The sequence below is a fragment of the Triplophysa dalaica genome, chromosome 14 (assembly GCF_015846415.1).
Source record: "Triplophysa dalaica isolate WHDGS20190420 chromosome 14, ASM1584641v1, whole genome shotgun sequence".
In the NCBI taxonomy this organism is placed as follows: Eukaryota; Metazoa; Chordata; class Actinopteri; order Cypriniformes; family Nemacheilidae; genus Triplophysa; species Triplophysa dalaica.
In genome coordinates, this window is record NC_079555.1 from 4,399,508 (window position 1) to 4,419,789 (window position 20,282).

Here is a 20,282-nt window from a genome sequence, read left to right on the forward strand (position 1 = left end):
AAGAATTTTAACATTATCTGTGAGGTTCAGTGGCCATTGCACTATTGTGCTGCAATCTTATAACAGTATACTGCAAGTGGGTGTTCAGTGATTGTTTATGGGGAGCTGATAGTATTTTAAGAAGTTAACACTTGAACAACAGAACAGAGCTTTCCTTTTAAAGGCATACGTTCCCACAAACTCACAACACCTAAAACATAAATCAACAGATAAGTGAATATTTTTAGTCATGTTCAAGAGCAACTGCCATTCCTGTCACTTCACAATAATGTTAATTTGGAAACAAGTTATATAAAACGTTATCGATATCTTATTATATCACATTTAAATTTGTAATGATAATATCGATTTTTTATAAGTCTAAACGCCAATGCAATACATTTGATATTATTTTGTAATCACTGTTTTCTGATGTATGTTTTTATATAAAACTGCAATACTACTTCTGGGCATATTATCTCGCCATAAAAGTACATATGCAATCGTTTGTAAGCTGCACATTCAGTAAATCTCAAAACTTGTGCAATGCTCACAGTCACAACAATGACAAACAACAGATGAAAACAATAGCGATGAGAAAAACAACTGTATAAATAGTCAGCAAACATAACAGCAACCATAACTGATTTATGCTGCAGTGCATGCTGAAAACATGCAAACCTTTAACAAAATCGAAATAATTCTTAAATCATATGGCAGACCTAACGATTATTTATTTTTTGTGAGTAGCATCTTTCCTCGAGGTCTGTTAACAAAACATAACCAACATGCTCAAGTCTGTCATCTAAATAAATACAACTCTTATGAGGTCCATGCTTTGTCTGGGCCTGTCTGTAAATGGATCAAGGCTGCAAACCTTCATTTTCCCCACACTATAATCATGGTCGGAGGAATGGACACTGCGTGTACTGCTTTTATTTATATCTCCGCAAGACTGGACAGATTCAGATTCACAGCCTAACCACAGACGATAAATTGCCACAGTGGACACTGTCTGGACCCTACCCAGACAGAGCAAGCTTTCCTGGATGACACATTAACTTCTACTGTCTGAGCACGAAGCCTTGTAAAACAAACATTGTAATAAAACACACATAAAAGACTGTCTGCAACACATTTAAACTCAAATGTTAAGCTTTTTTTAAAGAAACGCAACGTTAAGCACTGAAACGAATAGGTTGTGCGTTAAACACCCATTCGCAAAATCAAGCGACCAAAAAACCTATTCAAACTTGCGGACGACCTTGCCTGGTGACGTAACTTTAAGAAAGCCAATCAGATTAAACCGAGAAAAGGTACCGCCTCGTGTAAACCAAAAGCAGGCCGAGGGAGGGGTGTTTTTAAATAGTGCGCATTTTAAATCGCCGTCATTTTAACAGATCGTACAGTAAACGTAATTCAGCGTATGTGACGCGTTATGGTGGTACGGACTACTATCATATGATACTTGACTGTTTATTCTAGGAGGAAGGATTTGACGTTGGATTTGTTCCCCCCCTGTTCTCGTCTCCAGTGAAGGAGACTGTCTCTCGCATTAGCGCCTTTCTTCTGCTGCAGTATGAACGTGGACGAGCGTGGACGCTTACGAAATGCTCTTGTGTAACGTTACGTGCATTTCGGTTAAAGTCTTTCGCGCTTTTGGAGATTTTGAAAACGACGTGAATTACGTGGAATACTAAACAATGTCGTCGGCTTGAAGTTTGTTTGTGGATAGAAAAAAACTTGTTCGTGATTAAAAGATCCACGAAATAAAGGTGAGAGCAGATTACGGTGATACTGATACTTTGTTGACAAATATATATTGATGATATTTTGACGTACGTTACAGTTGATACTCGGTACGTAACTTGGAGTACTAACGTTAGTGGTCTATCAAGAGGTTTTACAGAGATAAATCAGTAAACCACGCATTTGAATCAGTCGAGTTAATTTTTCGCCTACACAAATATGTGTATGTATTTAATTTACTATACTATGCCATATTTTAATCCTTACGAATTAATTGAATAAACGCAATGTTAAATAACTCGGTCAATCCTTTGGTGCAGATTTGTTTTGTTTACAGTCCGCTCGTGATACAAATAAGTAACGTAACGATCTGTAATAACTTTCATAAAGTCCTTAATAAACACGAATAGTGCAGATCAAAAGCTAACATGTTACATTTTAATCAAGTATATTTGTTACAGTAATGTCATGTGTAAAACGTTAAGTCTAAAAATGGTACAGTGTGACATCACATGCGCTTGTTAATAAGAACCTATGACAAAGTGTTGTCAGAATTTATGAAAACAGCGCATGCTGCATAACACGAATGTTATTTATCAAATGTAAAATATTTGTAATTTTCTTGAAAAATATGCATGTTAGTTTGACTACAGCATTCCAGTCAGGATTACCCTTTAGTGAAGGTTACTGTTGCATCATCACATATGCTTCAGATAACCATGCATTGCTATGATGTCTAACCCATGTCCAATAATCTGTATAACAGTTACTCATATTGAATGAATATTGAATAATTTACCGAGACCCTTTCAATCTGATCTTTGCATGTAAATCTTTCTAACCCATATTTCATATTGAAGCAAGAAGTTTAGAAGATCATAAAGTATCCACAGATTATGCTGATCACAAGTCCTTTTGGTAGCATATTACATTCACATTATAGTCATTTAGCAGACGCTTTTATCCAAACGGCACTTACAAATGAGGAAGACAAAAGAAGCAATTGGAACACCATGAGGACAACTAAAAGCATAAGTGAAGTAAAAATTGATCTCATATGTGACCCTGGATCACAAAACCAGTCTTGGGTAGCACGGGAACATTTTGAGTAAAAGACAAAAATACATTGTATGGGTCAAATTGATCGATTTTTCTTTTGTAGCAAAAATGATTAGAATACTAAGTAAAGATCATGTTCCACAAAGATATTTAGAAAATTTCCTACCTTGAATATGTTAAAACCTTATTTTTGCGAGGGGATGGCCTGCTACAGCATCTCTGATTATCAACTTCAAAGGCGATTTTCTCAGTATTTTGTTTTTTTTGCTCCCTCAGATTCCAGAGTTTTAAGCTGTTGTATCTCCACAAAATATTGTCTTATCCTGACAACCTTTACATCATTAGAAAGCTTAACTATTCAGCCTTCAGATTATGTAAATATCTCAATTTCGAAAAATTGACCCATAAAACTGGTTTTGTTGTCCAGGGTATATACCCTACCACAGTATTCAAAGCAAAGGATTTTTTTTCTATAAGGATAGGAAGAGTCTAAAGTAATAGAAGTCAGAAATAATCGGTAAGGTGTTCATTTAAGAAATGTGATTTCAGCCGATTCTTAAAGATGGCTACAGAATCTGCTGATCTACAAATGTGGAACAGACCCAGAGAAGGTATGTGAGAGTGAGATTTTTTTTTCCCTTTTTTGGGGAAGACGTCGTTTGTTTGCAGAGCGTAGGGATCTGGCGGGTCTTAGCAAGGAAGATAGCACATACTGTCCTGTGGTTCATAGTTAGGTCAGTGAAAAACAGTGTGAGAGAGAGAGAGACTTGCTGACTCAGCTGAAACCCCAGCTGATTATTTTGGCATGTATGCCAGGCTTAGATTAGATGTTTGACTTTCTTAACATCGGGCGTCAGTAGGAAAGAGTGGTTGTTTGTTTATTTTTTGGCCTGTGGTGTAGAGACTGACTGTGACCAGACAAACAAGAGTTAAGTAAAATAAAGTTAAATTGTGAGAATATTTAGTTTGCCTTTTAAAAGTGGTACTCCATTCCAGTACTAGCAAATAATAACTTTAAAGGTACCATGAATTAAAACCACAATTTTAACCCAAGCTTTTGTTACATAAGAGGGAATCGTATTCACGTGAACATCGTGTAAGTGTCAGAACTGAAAACACTCTTGTTACTGAGTTGACATCTGTTATTGACACCAGGCCCAGGGAACGGCAGGTACTGGAATTCACCTACATGGATAGATTGAACATCACCTCCACAGAAAGAATATCAATGACTTCTTCTCTGGCCCCGCCCACTGGTTCGCACATGACAATTCTGAAGTAACACAAGTGGCACGGAACCAGATAGAGCGAGCACACAATAAACAAAAAGCTAGCTAAATATTGTGCATCCCTGGTTGTGGATAAAAATAGTCGCTGCATAACCTTCCTTCGGATTCCGATATTAGGAATGCGTGGTTGAAGTTTATTTTTAAAGATGTTCCAGCTCATGTGGATAAAACATGAAGTGTTTGTTCGTTTCATTTATCTGAGGATCCCTTCGTGAACCAGGCATAGATCGATACTGGATTTGTGGAGAGACTAAAATTAAAAAGCAGTGCTGTGCCGTCAATATTGAATTCGATTGGAATGGCTATCTAATGTTTGTTTTGTACCAAGCATTACTATTGCTTTGTTGAGATAGCTTGATATGCCCTGTGCACTATTGACATGAGATTAGTATTACCTGGGGACCTCTAGTCATTTCTTTTAATTGCATAGGTTGTCTATGATCTTAAACCTGTGTGAATCGGGATCTCTGTGATTTGGCAGGCTTATATATAAATTTTCAAGGTTTTATCCACCGTTTGCGAATAATGGAGGCTGTTTTGAAGTGTTTGGGTATTATTTCGGGTGCTGGGTCATATCCATAAGTTACCGTGACAGGGGAGTCTCTCCTTTGTTTATTTATCACTGAAACTCAAAACCCGGGTAGAAAATAGCCTATTATTACTTATTGGTGTTTTTGAATGTAAAATCCACGCAAACCTCATAAGTAGACCTCATACAACAGTTTAATACAATAAACAAGCCCAGTTCATCAGAACTTTAAGTTGATTATTGATCATACATGCTGTGGGCACAGGGTTGGCCTTAAAAGGAGATGTCTACAACGTTTGCCTATATTGTTTATTTAGCCGCACTCTAAATAATTTATTGCCAACAACTTTGTTGCACTGGTGTTGCAGAAGTTGGAATTTTGTGTTTACTTTTTTTGACTTTTGAACATAGGGCTATTTTTTTTAGTTGATACCCTTTTCAGGAGCAATATTTTACATCATACAAACAATCAAAACTGTAGAAGACTTTAAAACGTTTAGGATCTTTAAAATGTATTTTAACAGAGAACCAAAACTTCAAGCAGCATGAGAAGTCTGCTTTAAACAACTGTTCTTGAGATATATATATATATATATATATATATATTTCTTTGTTTGTCCATGTGAGCTATCTGAGAATTAATCTAGTTTAAGGGATAGTTCAATAAAAGCATAAACGCCTGTATTTTTTACTCTTGCCGCTTTCGATCACGTAACATATATTATGAGATATTTCTCAATGGTTTTGTTTTCATCATACCATAAAAGTCATTGAGGGTCAAATTTGTTTGGTTACCAATGTTCTTCATAATATCGGTGTTGAGCAGAAGATAGAATGTTGTACTGGTTTGTAATGACACGAGGGTGATTCAATGATCAAGGGGTCGGCAGCCCGTGGCTCTCGAGCTGCATGTGGCTCTTCTGCCCTATTGCTGTGGCTCACTGCAGTGTTTATAAGGCCCTCTTTATGCCTGTTATTAAGATGCGTTTTGGTCAATCGGATCACAAATGCACGAAAGCTGGAGATACATGTTTACACCTGTTAGTGTAATATGTCTTTTTTGTTCAATTTGCCCACTTCTGTCCTGATTCTTAAAACAATATCTGAAAAAACATACACATTTACCTAGACAGACACCCTGACTGGGTAAATGTATTTGCTTTTTCAGATATTTCATTCGATTAGACAAAATAAGTGCAAGCAATGTACATATGAGCGCGACAGGATATGACAGAAAAAACACAAAGAGAGGAGCGTTTGTTTTTCTGCTTTGACATATGTGAGACTGCGCTGAACCCTTAAAATGGAATGGAGGGAAAACATTTTGCTTGTCCAAATGCTTTTTGTCTTTAACCGGCATGGTTTAAACATGCATAACCTGTGTTATAGTAATTTAAAGGTTACATATATTTTGCGGCTCCAGACAAATTTTATTTGGTGGAACATGGCCCAAAATGGATCTTTTTGGTCGCAAAGGTTGCCGACCCATGCTTTAGTGTATCAACTTTCTTCAATTAGAAGGCAGTGCTTGATTAGAAAAGAAATCATGTAAATTGAGATACCATGTCAGGCCTGATTTCTTCCCAATTATATGTGCATGTGGGTGTAAAGAGAAGATAAAAGTGGTTGAATTCAGGGACCATATCAAACCTCTCTAATGTTGGAAGAGTAACTGCAGCTGCTCTGCAGCATCTTATTTAATTAAACTTGATTTAAATTAGAAGTACTGTGTAAGCTGCACGTCCTGTAACTCTCAGCTTACAGCTGCTGAGTCCGTTGACTTTTGAACGTGAAATCTTATGACTCATGTAGCATGCCAGAGCCGTTAGCCCTGCATATTTACTTTTTTTTTCTCACTGTTTAGCTTCCATTTCAAATCATTGCTTTCATAGCTACTTCTGGAATCTTGGGAATTCTGGCAGCTTTTTTGGTTTGTTCTCACAGAGAGTAAAAAAATGAAATGGTTTCTACTAAAATAGTTCTGTGAGGTATGCATAAATGTTTTAAAAATGATTGACCTGAAGTGTGTCAGTGTCTTTGTCAGTTTAAGTGTCAGCACTAGTGAATAAAGCCTGCCTTTTTTACCTTCGTTCTGTTTATTTTAGCTATTGTGTCTTCAATGTCATCTGTACCTTGCTGTGCTACTTTGAGGTCAGTCAACTTTTACAGGAAGTAAGGAAAGACTAGAACTATAAAGTTAATCCACGAATATACAGAACATCTATCAAAGTAGGACACTTTGGTTGCTCATGCAGTAATTTAATAATAGAGGATTAAATTCTCTTTGCACTCACCTCAGCTATCTATCTCATGTCCCCTAGCTTTGTTTTGTTTTTTGCTGACATAAGTAAATGATGGCAGATGTTTTATTTTAAAGTGAACTGGTCCCTTAAGATGGACTGTTATAAAGTCCCCGCAGGCCTTGTTATGCCCTTATCTCAAAAACAGAGGAGAGGTGGAAAACCTTTCCCTAACATTGTGACGAATGATCGCTCGATTTGTTCCATAGCAAGCATTAGTGTCTCACTCAGATAAAATGTTAGTGTGCCAGGATGCCGCCCAGCCACGCTCTTCCCAGTGCCCACAACTCACTTCAAAGTGCCTGGCAGAAGACTCTTCCTTCCTCTCTGCACCTCCTCGTCTGCACCTCCCAAGCAACCGTCTCCACACATGTTGTTTATTTGGAAGAATCCAGAGAGGCTCAATAGCGATTTCCCTCAGGAACCAATGTTACAGTCAGTGTTCTGTTATTTTTGGCTATAAGAAATACTTTCTTTTCCACTATTTTCCCTTTTTTTTCAGAGGAGTTTTTTTTTTATTTGTAAAATAAAGGTTTGCTGGGTGTATCGAGGCAGCATAGGCATCATTCTATATGAAAGTAAAGTGTATTGGTGTCATATCAAAAACCTGTTCTTAATGTTTGGATTCCTTCAGATAGTTATGAAGAATGGCAGAAGCTACAGACATCTAAGATCAAGTCTGGTTTAGTAGACTTTTACTGTTAAGCTATTATTAGTCATTTTCTTTAGAAATTATAGCATCTAACCCGCATGACTGCAATGTTATCTGATTGCATAATAGGCATTATTGATATGTAAACATATCATGTGGTTTTGTTGGTGTATCCATCTTTCTGAACTCATGGTAAAGTTGTTAAGATTCAGAAATAAATGGTTTGTTTCAGTGAATGGTTTGTGGATGAATTAGTCATGATAACATTTTAGGTCCTCACGGGAGAAAAAAAAAAATGATTTCATAGTACAAAAAGCTCTTATCCTGAAAGTTGATGATTAGGCCTATTAATGACTTCTTCATGCACCTTAAATCGAGTTTTGTTGTTTCACTTATGCCAAGGTGCAGAATTGATCTTGAAATGAAACGTTAAATCCAGTTTTTTTGCAAAAATACGTTCGGCCCTGGAATAATCTGTGTAGATGTTGATGTGTGTTATTTAACAGGAAATTCTGAAGGAAGGGTGTATTTATTGTCTTTGACGTGAACTTTGTTTATCTTTCATAGGAAACCTTTCTTTGAGTCAATGAACAGATAATCCGTTTTCCTTTTTGGATCAGCTTCTATTATGTTTGGAGTTGTCCTCCGATTGACTCCACAAAAATGCCTTTATTCCACCCAGCATCCATAGTTTGTGAATGATTGTAATGTAATTCAGTATGTCTATTTTCCTTCTAACGAAAGACCATCGAGGTGCTTAGCATCTGTCAGAGAGTTTTGGGTTACATGCCCTATTGAAGACCATTTTTTATTCTATTTACATTTCACACTGGCGTACACCCTTTTCCTCTGCTCGGTTGGCACAAGCTGCTGATGTCAGGCCAGTTTTGCATTTTTCTCCCCTTACAAAGTTTGAGGTTAGGATTTGAACCATGGAGGTCGGTCTAGTGTTGCAGGAAAAAACGATCCCAGTCCCTTTGACGAAGTTAAAAACTGCAGGAATTCACAGATCTCGACAGATATTGGGCAAAAATCTATGGGAAGGCTTTGAAAAAATGGAGGTGGTCCGAAAGAAGTCTTTTTTTATCTAAATCTCTATATTTCGGTTGCAGTTATGTCTTCACATTACTTATTTTTGCAGTGCTGATCTCATACTTTTGTAATAGCCCATATGTAAACCCAGATGGAATCTGCAGAATTTGAAATATTATGTGCTGATTTTGGAGAAAGACGTGTTACATTCTGCAGTGAAATGGATTTTCAGATAAGGTGTGTCAAGCTGAGGACTCTTATCTGTAGCTAAATTAAGACATGTCCTTGAATAAATGAATACACGAGAGGGTTCTCTAGAAATTCTGTAGAAGTTTTGCAGACTAGGAGCCAGTGGTTGGTTTCAAACCAGTACAGCAGTTTCTTCTCATGACAACCTGCTTTTCTGTTTAATGTACGAAGGACATATTGGACCATGTCTGAATTAATATGTTCATTTATATATGAAACCGCATGCAAAACAAAAGTGTAAAGCTTTCTAAGTTATAACCTCAGCTATTGAGTTATGTTTTTACCTGATAGAACTGTGAAGTCACAGAAATGGGAACTTTAATAGTCATGAGTTTACAACTTTTAAGCCTTTATTAATTGTGTTCTTTTTAGAAAATGTGCAAATAAGAAACTAAAGTTATGCCCAAGATATATATTCATTTGTAAATTCATGTCATTAATCTGACTTCCTTTTTGTCTTAAATCCTTTCTTTTTTTGTCTATTCTTTTCCCCTAAAGTTATTCCTCAGTAGATGGTTGGCTGTTGACTCTTTAGACCAGTTGACATGTTATGCAGCCTGGTCGTTCTTTGCTTATGTCAGAAGTGTTGGACTGTGTGCGTGCTGTGATTGATTAACATAGGTAAAGCAGCAGGTCTGGGTCAGAGACAGTAAGTGTTTCTCCTGTCTGGTGTCTTGTTTACACTGCGAGTCCAGGTTAACTCCACCCACAGAGTGCTGGATTAGATCAGTATGCTGTATTCATGGGATTACAGTCCTGTTTGCCGTTTCTGAGAGACGCCAACTGCACACAGTGACGTATAATAACTACTGCTTCTGTTTACTATGCTGATGACATGTAAAATTGCATGTGGTGGTTTCCTTGAGTTTCAGTCTGAAAGGCGTGTCTAGTGTACTTTTGTACAAAGGAAACTCATCGGTCAGAGTAAACATGTTTTATGTTGTGTGGTGCAGTAGAATGATGTGAAACATTGGATGCGTTAGGGATATTTTCGAGCCTTTAGTTGTTGGTTTTGATGAGGATATTTGAAGATGCTTACGAACCATAATGTTTTTTTTTTTAAAAAGCAAATGTTTTTTATTTGGATGTCTGGATTTTATAAATGAGATTCTTTCAGTATGGCCATCATTGTACCATCAAGTTTCAAATATGGTTGTTGCTGTACATGTCCACAGATATCTGATTTTAAGATATGCTACAGCTACATTTAAGATACCAAACTTTAGTCCAAACTGTTAGCGTACTTGAATAACTGTGATGGCAGAAGCCCAAATGCATGGAGTGTGGACATTTTCAAAATGCTATTTAATATGCAATTTGTGGTTGATGGTCATCAACCTCCAAACCAGTCGGAATTCCAGCAGTCTGCAAACATTTAGAAATTATTGTCACTTTATTACTGTGGTAATCAGTGTGTGGCTAAAGACTATTTAAAAGTTTTTTTATAGTTGCTTTTTGTCTTGGTTCTCACGTTGTTGGATACGGTCTCTGGATGGATCAGTTGTAAATGTTTTCAACTTCTGAGAAAAGTCTGCTCCAAAGCTTTACTTTTTTTGCTGGACATTTCAGATGAAGTTTTGATATATGAATTCTCGTTGAATTAAATCTGTTTGCCAAGCTCGCTTATAAACCATTCCGCTTTTATTCAAGGAAAGGCATGCAAATGTGGCTAAAGAAATCCAGGAAGGCAAACATTTAAATGAGGGCTAAACCAGCGTAGATTATTAACTAATATTGATCATTTATCCTTACACTGCTCTACACAGGTCATTAACATTTGTTGTATGTATTTGTTTAGTAGAATCTTCTGATAACTTTTCAAAAAAAAAAAATATCTTTGTGTAGAATTGCATTTTTCATGAGGATTAGATGAGTGAACCATGACTGTCCAAAGATAATTCAGGTGAATCACAACTAGGTCAAATTGTGCCAACACGTGTCAGATATACTGGACTATTAGTGACGTGGTGTTTTCTTCGATGCCCTCCATATATTTCTTTGTGTGAAATTCTTTTTAGTTTTTAAACAATTGCTTATATGAGCAGTTTCAGATCCGAGTCCGACTGTCCAGTCCATTCTTTCTGTTATCTACTTCTGTTTACATTTTCTTAGCTTATTTATTTCCAGTTGATCAGTTTAGTGGGTTCCTGGTGTATGGATAAAGAATGAAATTACACTTTTATCAGACTGCTGAATGGAGTTCCATCCTAGTTTATTCATGTTTATTAACTGTTAGGGTTATGGTCCATTTTGAGGTGTATCTTTAAACTGAAACATGTTTGTAGTCGTGGCACGATCTTTGATCATGAGGTTATGTTTGGACTTATTTTGTTTACTGTGTTTGATGACAGAATTCAGATATGTGTGGGGATTGGGGAAAACATAAGCTATATTAAGATGAATGTTTCTGTGGTTTAGAGTCTCTTCCAGTGTTTTTGTTTCATTCAACAAAATTTAATTTCTCTAAAGCTCAGTATTCCAGATTTGTTTAAGCCTATTTTTACTGGTTTTAACAAGTTTTTATATATGTTTTAATGCATATATTTTAAGCTTTAAGCATTATTAAAGTCCCGGTGAACCGGAAGTTGCAATTGTTTCTACTTTAGTATTCTGACACATTTCCCAGTGAAAAGGAATTTAAAAGGAGAAAATAAGTGGCCGTGGCTTGTGTTTTTCACTGCAAATTAATTTGATTTGATTTGATGAAGCTGGCAGCAGACTGCAAGTTGAAGGGTAGGAGTTAACGGATGCTCTGGCCAAGCCGTCTAATTAATGTTATTTAAGATGGATGGTCATTTCAGGGCGAAAATGCATTTTAAGATTTTAACTAAAGATTATGAAGGTTCCCTTTAAAAAAAAGACCCACATTGATAAGTTATTTACTATAAACGCTACAATATTTAATGAAAAAATTAGAATTATTATCTTTAATTTCACTGGGACTTTAAATATTGTCTGAAACATGACCGTGAGTAATAAATTACCGCAACATCTTGGCAGATATAGTACAAAAATCGGAAGATTTATTATTTCATGACATGAGTCATCATCTGAGGTGTGGTGGATAATGTTTAGACAGTAAAATGACTAATGTTACCATGAACAACTTTTAAGCTCTTCATTTCACAGTGAAAATTTTGAAGACAAAACTTTTTCCACTGGCAGATTCAGTCATGTCGTCATCCATTGAAAATTAAAGTGGTTTGCTTTGTTTACCTGCCCACATGCTGGGTTGTTGCATGGCGTCCCTCCCCCATCACTACAGCCACAGCATTTGTAACATGATGTCATTCTGCTTTGGTGATGTTGCTATAGCGAGGGCACTGAGTCTCACCTGATCATCTGGAAACACCGTCATTTCAGAGATATCACATTCACAACTGCTTGATAGACTGGGGTCAGGGTGAATCGTGAATGTTATGCCGTGCTAAAGAAAGACCCTACATTCCCATGGGAATTTAGAGATTGGTAAAATCACAGCTAAAGAAGAATGTGAAAATACAAAATAAAAGTTATTTATGTAACAAACTCACTGTTATTTGCACAGTTTATTGTGATATATGACTGCAGTTAATCGGCAGATATCTGGCCATTTTGAGATTTGCAGTCAATAACTGATATTATATATTATTAAGTGCACAAAACAATATGACGATAAATAGGATATTACGCATTGTTTTGGTATCTTGATTTCACAGCATCTTGTAGCTTACTAAAGGGAACTGCGGAGAGAGCTTTCTGTTGTCCATTCAGACATGTAATGTGGTGTATTTTTAGCCCGGAACGTGACACAATCTCCTCATAACATTATAAAGAGCCTGCTGTGTTGGAGTGCTTTCAGTCCATTAGATTTCCTCGAGCAGTTTAAGTCACAACTAAGCGATGGTGGGTAGTATATTTATCTCATTAGCTGTTTATTTAGGTGGCCTTGCTGTAAAACGCTCGAGTGGATTTAAAAAGATTGTGGTTTATTGTTTCCATGTGTCTTGTCCTGCTTCAAGTAAAGCTGTTTATCAGCATGCCAGTAATGATGACTGTGTTCTGTTCCTCTCATGTCACACAAAGTTCAGTGTGTATTCGTAGCTGCTGTATCGCTAACACCACAGTGCCGAGTGGCAAGGTTAAGATTCCTGTTTCTGAAATCCAATATGCCCATAGTGACAGGTCCCACCGTGACAAAAATGAGTGCCGTTTCCTGTGTGATAGAATATAGTCCTGCGTCCAATTATAGTGTGTTCTGTTTAGCTGTTTAGGAGGTGCTGAAGCATGCTTGAAGTTTGTATTATGTTATACTGGAGCTTGAACATAGCCGTAGGGCACAGAGTAACAGAAACCCGGCTTCTCATCTTTCCACGAGTCAATTGCGTGAGAAACAAGTCTAAAGAGACCATACGTACTTCAGCATTTTATAATGTCATGAAAGGAATCCAGGTTCTGAGGTTCTTGAGGAAGTCAGAGGAGTTGTAAACTTAGAACTTGAGGGTAAGTGTTTATAACAGGGTTCCCATAGCACTAAAACATAAATCAATTTTCAATTTGTTAGTTTTTAAGTTTAGAAACCATTGAAAATTATTAAACCAGGTCAGTAAAGTGTTTCCCACAGTGTTTTGAGAGACTGTGGTCATCACGTCGTGTTTGCGTTTGGTCTAGTTTTGGCTCTTGAAATCTGTTTAGCTTCTATTCTCGGATCACATTATATTGTATTTTAACACAACTGAATGCTATGTTGAAAATATTTGTCAGATCGCGTCATTTACTCGAAAATAATAAACTTTTGTTTTGTTACCCAGACTTGTACGTGCTGAGTTTCTCGCCTTTAAATATTTTTTATCTCTTAGTTATAAGGGTCAATTTCAGCATAGTCGGCTATAGATTGGTTACATGTGTAATGTTTCTATGTATATATATTATGTATGATAAATCAACATGCTTATGTTGCGTGTCTGAAAGTCTACAAAACACTCAGGATTTACATATTTGTGTAGGCCTAATATAACAGGACTATGATGTTATTGAACTGTATCACACGACCAAGGTTTTCATTGGTTGGCTCAACTTGGCTGTGGTGTTGAAGTGTTTGCTGCCTCAGCAGTTTTACCGCAGTAAGGTCAAAAAAGCATTTTCACTGCACAAAAGAGCCAATCATGCTAACCCTTCACCTACCTTTCATCGTCTTTTTTGTGAGGCGGAGATTTCCTCTATATGACCACACCTTGGTTTAAAAAGGAGTGTGTGTGAGTACATGTCCTTGGCTCTTACAAACTGGTAATTTGTGATATTTTCACTGTTCCATTTAAGTTGCTGACATCTAGCTGTGTGGTCACTTGGGGTGAGACCATTTTCAATTGCCCGAATAGAAAAAGTTGGAAAGAGAAGAATGTTTTTCTTTTGATGGCTTTGTATTATACTTTTTGTTTGATCTGTCATAATGCTGGAAGATCTCAATGGAGAATTTGTGCTTTGTGTTCTCTTATAATAATATTATAAGTTTATAATTCATACTTTTTCAAATGTGAGGCATCTAGTCACTAGGTGAAGATGTGTCTTATTCTGAATGAATACATATGCACTTTTGAGGATTAAATGAAGAGCAAAACTACATTAAGCTACATTCCAGAAAGATTTATGAAACGATTTTGTGTAAATGTGACCAGTTGTGAAGACCAACATTTTGATGTACTCATTGTTTTGGTTGGTTTCTTACATCCGGTTCCCCATGGTTTCATATGAGATGTGTTCTGCATGAGTGGATCTGGTAAAGACATGCTGTAGAGATGTAAAATAAATGTTGTTAACCACACACGAGTATCTCTTCCATAGGAATGCACAGACTTCCAGTATGTTTGAGCACTTCCTGTTTGAGTTTATGATCATTAAACTTCCTGTGGTCACTGACTTGATAAGAGATACAGATAAGAGATGGGCATGGAGGATTTTCAGTTCTTGCTGATGCCAAGTCCAACACTTATGAGGTGGCCATTGAATAAGAATGCTGCTGTCTGTTATTTTATTTTTCTGGAAAGTTATTGGCTTAAAAACTTGGTGTTTTCCGGAAGTTAGAGTTCTTACATCTTCAATATATTCTTTAGTCTCTATCATAAATAGCTGTGACTTTATTGGTGGCTTTGTGACTGTTTATGGGATGTCGGCGTTGTGATGTGTACACAGATAAGAAAACAAATTCCCCCCATGTAAAATCCCATGGTCAAAAAATCCATACACTATATAATGTAAAATATGTTCTCATTGGTTGTGATTGTTTTTACTAGCAACTTAAAACTTGTCATGTTGTGCCTGCAAGACTGGAATGCCGGACATTTTTCACTTTTTTCTTAAACAAAAATGTTACAGGACTGTCTTCTCTTCATCATTGAAAGAAGCATATGATCAATAATAACTGACCTTTTCCCTCTTCTCATTTTTTAGGGTAGGAATGGCTAATGCTGTAAGCTGAACCTCATAATCACAGACTCTTGGACCGGGGTTGTCCCACGGTCCCCGATCATCGGGTTAAGGGACCATGGGAGATGTAGGAGTCAATGCAGTGGGAGAAGGGTTCAAACAGTCCCATGCGCTGTTTGATCGCTTCGTCCAAGCCACCACCTGCAAAGGCACTCTCAAGGCTTTTCAAGAGCTTTGTGACTTCCTGCAACTCAAGCCCAATGAACACTGTGTGTTCTACCACAAACTCAAGTCCAAGCTCAACTACTGGAAAGCCAAAGCCCTCTGGGCCAAATTAGACAAGCGCGCCAACCACAAGGAATACAAAAAAGGAAGGGCCTGTGCCAATACTAAGGTATCAAAGTTTGCCTGAGGCGAAAAAGTGTTTTGTTATCAAGTTTCTAACCTGCAATGTGCTGATATGGATTGTTTCTTTATGAACTTAAGAAGGATGTTTTGTGTTTTTCAGTGTCTGCTCATTGGAGCCGGACCATGTGGTTTACGTACAGCTATAGAGTTGGCATTCTTGGGAGCCAAGGTGGTTTTGCTGGAGAAGAGGGATGCTTTCTCTCGAAACAATGTGCTCCATCTTTGGCCTTTCACTATTCAGGATCTGAGAGGTCTCGGAGCAAAGAAGTTCTATGGCAAATTTTGCGCTGGAGCCATTGACCATATCAGTGAGTAGTGAAGAGTTTTTCAAGTTTTGGATTGTGTTTCATCTATCACAGTTAAATTACTCAACTGTTACAGATTCATTGTTTATTAGACCTTCTTGCAGAAACTGTCATTAATTATCTTGAAGGCAGCCAATCATAAGTGGATAGGCCAATCATTTGAATAGCAGTTTTTCTCAGCAGACCACTTGTGACCACCGAAGTTGTTAACACTGTGCGTAAATAGTCTAAGTTGTCTTTGTGTTTGGGAAAACTCTTCCTGCAGGTATTCGACAGTTGCAACTGATGTTGTTGAAGGTCGCTCTTCTGCTCGGCATTGAAATTCACGTCAATGTGGAATTCAAAGGCCTTGTTGAGCCACCAGAAGACCAAGAGAATGAGAGTAAGATCACTTACTCAATGTTCCATTCATTTGTTCCCACTAAACATAAACATGGCTGGTCAAAAGCGCTTTGGCAAATCCCAAGCGCATACTATGTCTTGAGGTGAAAGAAGTCCTTTGAACACGCTGTTGATTTTTCCAGGAATTGGGTGGAGAGCCGAAGTCCACCCCAGAACACATCCAGTCAATGAGCTGGAGTTCGATGTTATCATTGGGGCTGATGGGAGGAGAAACACCCTGTCAGGTATGAATATAGCACTTCGTATGATATTGTAATTACGAACATCCTCTCTAAATGTCGGGCTCCTTTTGGACAGATGAAAAAACACAACTGTGCTTGTTAAGGTGTTTAACGCATGTACAATGTTTACCATGGTGCTTGAACTGACACTGTTTGTCTGGTTTTGAATTTTAGTAAAAGAACATAAAATTAGAAAGCGTAAAGGGGGGCCTCTTTTGACTCGGGCCAGTAAGCAACAAACTAGCAAGATCCATTGGTTTGTTGTTATCCATGAACTAATTCTTGCAAATATTGATGCCATCTCCAGGGTTCAGAAGGAAAGAGTTCAGGGGAAAACTGGCTATCGCTATCACAGCAAACTTCATTAACCGCAACACGACTGCAGAAGCAAAGGTGGAAGAGATCAGTGGAGTCGCCTTTATTTTCAACCAAAAGTTCTTTCAGGACCTCAGAGAAGCTACAGGTATGATCTCTGACATAAGTTTTGATGCAGTTTGAGAAATAGCAAATTTGGTGTTGCCTATTTTATGATGAGTAAAGAGGTATTTGAATTTGTAGGGTCATCTAAATATGGCTAATGTTTACAGGGGTCTAGACTAACTTTTAGTTAGGTGCACCCAAATTTTCGACCGCAACGCATTTAACCACCGCAGTTTTACAAGTTCAATAAAATGTATTCGTATTTATTAATATAACTCTCAAATTTAACATTCTGCTTATTTTATTTATTATTGCATATAGGAATTTATAGTCTGTATAATATTTGACATGTGTGTCTCTCTTTTATCTTCGATGCGTGCTCCTCCGAGATAACAACGCAGTGTGTGTGCTTGCGTGCATGTGCGGATGTATGTGTGCATGTGTCAGTGGCTGTGTATATTGTGCGCTGTGTGTGTGTGGAGTTGTGTTTTATTCATGTCGGTATCTATTTACCTATGTGCGTGTCTGTATTCTGTGTGTGTTTGCTTTTTTGTGTATAACTTTAATGTTTGGCTTATAGTCTTTGTAAATTGTAAAAAGCTCTAAGTACATAAAGTTGACTTGACTGCACACATTTTTGTCATTCTGATTAAAATCATTTGATTAAAAAAACGTTGGACTGTATGAATGGGATGTTATGTAATCCGATCTGGTGTTTACATGTTTGGTTTTTTTTATTCGGAATGATTTTGTGGAATGCGCACATTAGTTTGTCCTGTTTCCAGACTGTATTCTTCTCAGCATGGAGTTCCGTTAAGCGCGCTACTTTTATTTAATGACAGAACCACAGATGCGTCAGTTCGATGTCATTGCACATGTGGAGAACTCCCGGTTTCAGGTTTAAAACCAATCAAGTGCTAACATGTCCTGTCAAGCAGATTAGAAAAGGTATAAACCACCCCTTACAATTCAAATAAAATTTTGAATGGTTTGGCCATTTTTATTCAGGACTGAGGTGTTTATATGGAGCATTTCGTTTCAAACTGATTACAATCCTCCACGTTAACGCACTTACTGTTGGGTTGTCACTGTCTCTAGTTGATGGAGATATGGGGCGCTTCTCTGCTGCACAGATGGAGTTTAATTACATCAGTGAAAGGATGCAAACAACTTCCTCTCTCCCCCACTAATCAAGTCTCTGTTCTCTTGATGTCATTTTTCAGGAATTGACCTGGAAAACATTGTGTATTATAAGGATGACACGCACTACTTTGTCATGACTGCCAAAAAGCAGAGTCTGCTGGAGAAGGGCGTCATTCTGCACGTGAGTGATCGCATCTCTTCGTCTTTTTATCTTAGACTTAGGGGTTTGAAAAAACCTTATTATTTATTAGAAACTAGTCAAAACATTTGGGCCTGGAACATAAATATTGAATTATGTGGACAGGAACAATGTCTACTTTTTAGCTCAGTTTTCAGTTCTGCCAAGTTTGTTAAACCCTTAACAAGAAACCTCAATCTCGCTCTCTTTCTCTCTTTGCATTTATGCATATTCATAACAGTTGATCTAATGATGCACAATAATGATGCCATTTATATATGAGTCATGCTTAGCTTGCATTCTTTTTCCGGGATAATTTAAAGAATCCCTTTGGGCCTCATGCCTGGCCTGTAATGGACTCGCAACAAAGCCATTCTAAATGGCGAGCTGTGAGAGGTCTCTACTGTTTTTAAGAGCTTGCGGAAACAAACAGTGCTCCATAAATCAGTAAGAAATGAACCTCTCAGGTATCCCATTATCATACCCACACTTACAACTGTTATTTTCTGCATCGTGTTTCCCAACAACAGATTGTGAAACATCAAATAGACATTTAAGACACATCCTCTCCAGCATATTGTGTCAAATGACAATTTTTTTTGTCAAAGCATACAACAAATTCTGAATAGTTGTTAACATATCATCCTACAGTGTCAAAGTAAATTTTGATTTCCTTTTCACTCCTCTTGAAACATTTTTTCTTGCAGGACTATGCCGACACAGAAATGTTGCTTTCTAGAGTGAATGTTGACCAGAAGGCTCTGCTATCCTATGCCAGAGAGGCTGCCGACTTCTCCACCAATCAGCAGCTTCCTACGCTAGACTTTGCCATCAACCACTACGGTCAACCTGACGTTGCAATGTTTGACTTCACCTGTATGTACGCCTCAGAAAACGCTGCATTAGTCCGCCAGCGCCACGGTCATAAGCTGCTAGTAGCCCTTGTGGGGGATAGTCTTCTAGAGGTGGGTAGAATGTTTTTGTGTTTGAGAACAGAAAAGACAATGGAATTTAACATGTTTTTTTTTTTACATGTGTTTCACATGTGATTACATGTCATCCCATGAGTTTTTCATGTTATCCCATGTGTTTCAAATGGGAATTCAAATGTTCCAAAAACACACATTGCACATGTGAATTTCGTGTGTCTTGTCTGTAAGGGATGTTTATCCTCATATGGTGTTACAGAACCAGATGGTGAATTTCTATCAAGAAGAGAAAGTAATGTGTGCTGTAACAACTTTGTTTTTAAAATGACAACACTTTCGCACATAAATCAGAAACCACCAATTTAACATCTGTGGCAGATTTCTGCGGATAATGCTTCTTCCTAATAGAAGTTGACTAGTTAAATAAATATATATTTTTTTTGCCTATAATATATAAAAAACAAGTTAGACAAGCAATATGACTGATGCAGTTTTTTTGGCATGTAGCCTTTCTGGCCAATGGGCACTGGAATAGCAAGAGGTTTTTTGGCCGGCATTGATTCAGCGTGGATGGTGCGGAGTTGGGCTCAGGGAAAATCTCCTCTAGAGGTTTTAGCAGAACGGTAAGACTGATTCGGTTTATAAAATAGCAACATTTTAGGTGATGGGAATTTAGGTCTCATCAGGGTGTTAAAATCATGACCGTTGCTCCCTTGTGTTTCAGGGAAAGTATCTATCGACTGCTGCCTCAAACAACACCAGAGAATGTGAGTAAGAACTTCAGTCATTACAGCGTCGATCCATCTACAAGGTACCCAAACATCAGCCTTCACCAAGTGAGACCCAACCAGGTTGGTTCATGTAGATAATTTTACATCTTCCTTTGTGAATCTCAATTATTTAACCTGTTACATCTGTACCCGATTGACACACAGCAAACTGTTTTTCAGTTTCAGAATCAGTTTTGTCAATGGATAACCAACCATTTGTTGGTTGTCTGTCTTAGTCCGTTGAGCTCTTATGCCAGTTTACTTTT

The 20,282-nt window shown here is 37.5% G+C and overlaps 1 protein-coding gene across 4 annotated transcripts in view; it reads left to right on the plus strand.

The window, feature by feature from the left end:
* The first annotated feature begins 1,229 nt into the window (after positions 1–1,229).
* mical3a (microtubule associated monooxygenase, calponin and LIM domain containing 3a) overlaps positions 1,230–20,282 on the plus strand; it is a 55,314-nt gene continuing 36,261 nt past the window's right edge. Inside the window, exons 1-10 of one of the 4 annotated variants that reach the window (XM_056765898.1) lie at positions 1,230–1,754; positions 15,265–15,634; positions 15,749–15,956; positions 16,219–16,335; positions 16,478–16,579; positions 16,884–17,039; positions 18,220–18,320; positions 19,025–19,282; positions 19,754–19,869; positions 19,971–20,097. In XM_056765898.1, the coding sequence (XP_056621876.1) occupies positions 15,359–15,634; positions 15,749–15,956; positions 16,219–16,335; positions 16,478–16,579; positions 16,884–17,039; positions 18,220–18,320; positions 19,025–19,282; positions 19,754–19,869; positions 19,971–20,097 (1,461 nt within the window). In that variant the 5' untranslated portion in view covers positions 1,230–1,754; positions 15,265–15,358. The remainder of the gene's footprint in view (positions 1,755–15,264; positions 15,635–15,748; positions 15,957–16,218; positions 16,336–16,477; positions 16,580–16,883; positions 17,040–18,219; positions 18,321–19,024; positions 19,283–19,753; positions 19,870–19,970; positions 20,098–20,282) is intronic. The other 3 variants (XM_056765899.1, XM_056765901.1, XM_056765900.1) reach the window with 3 other exon arrangements.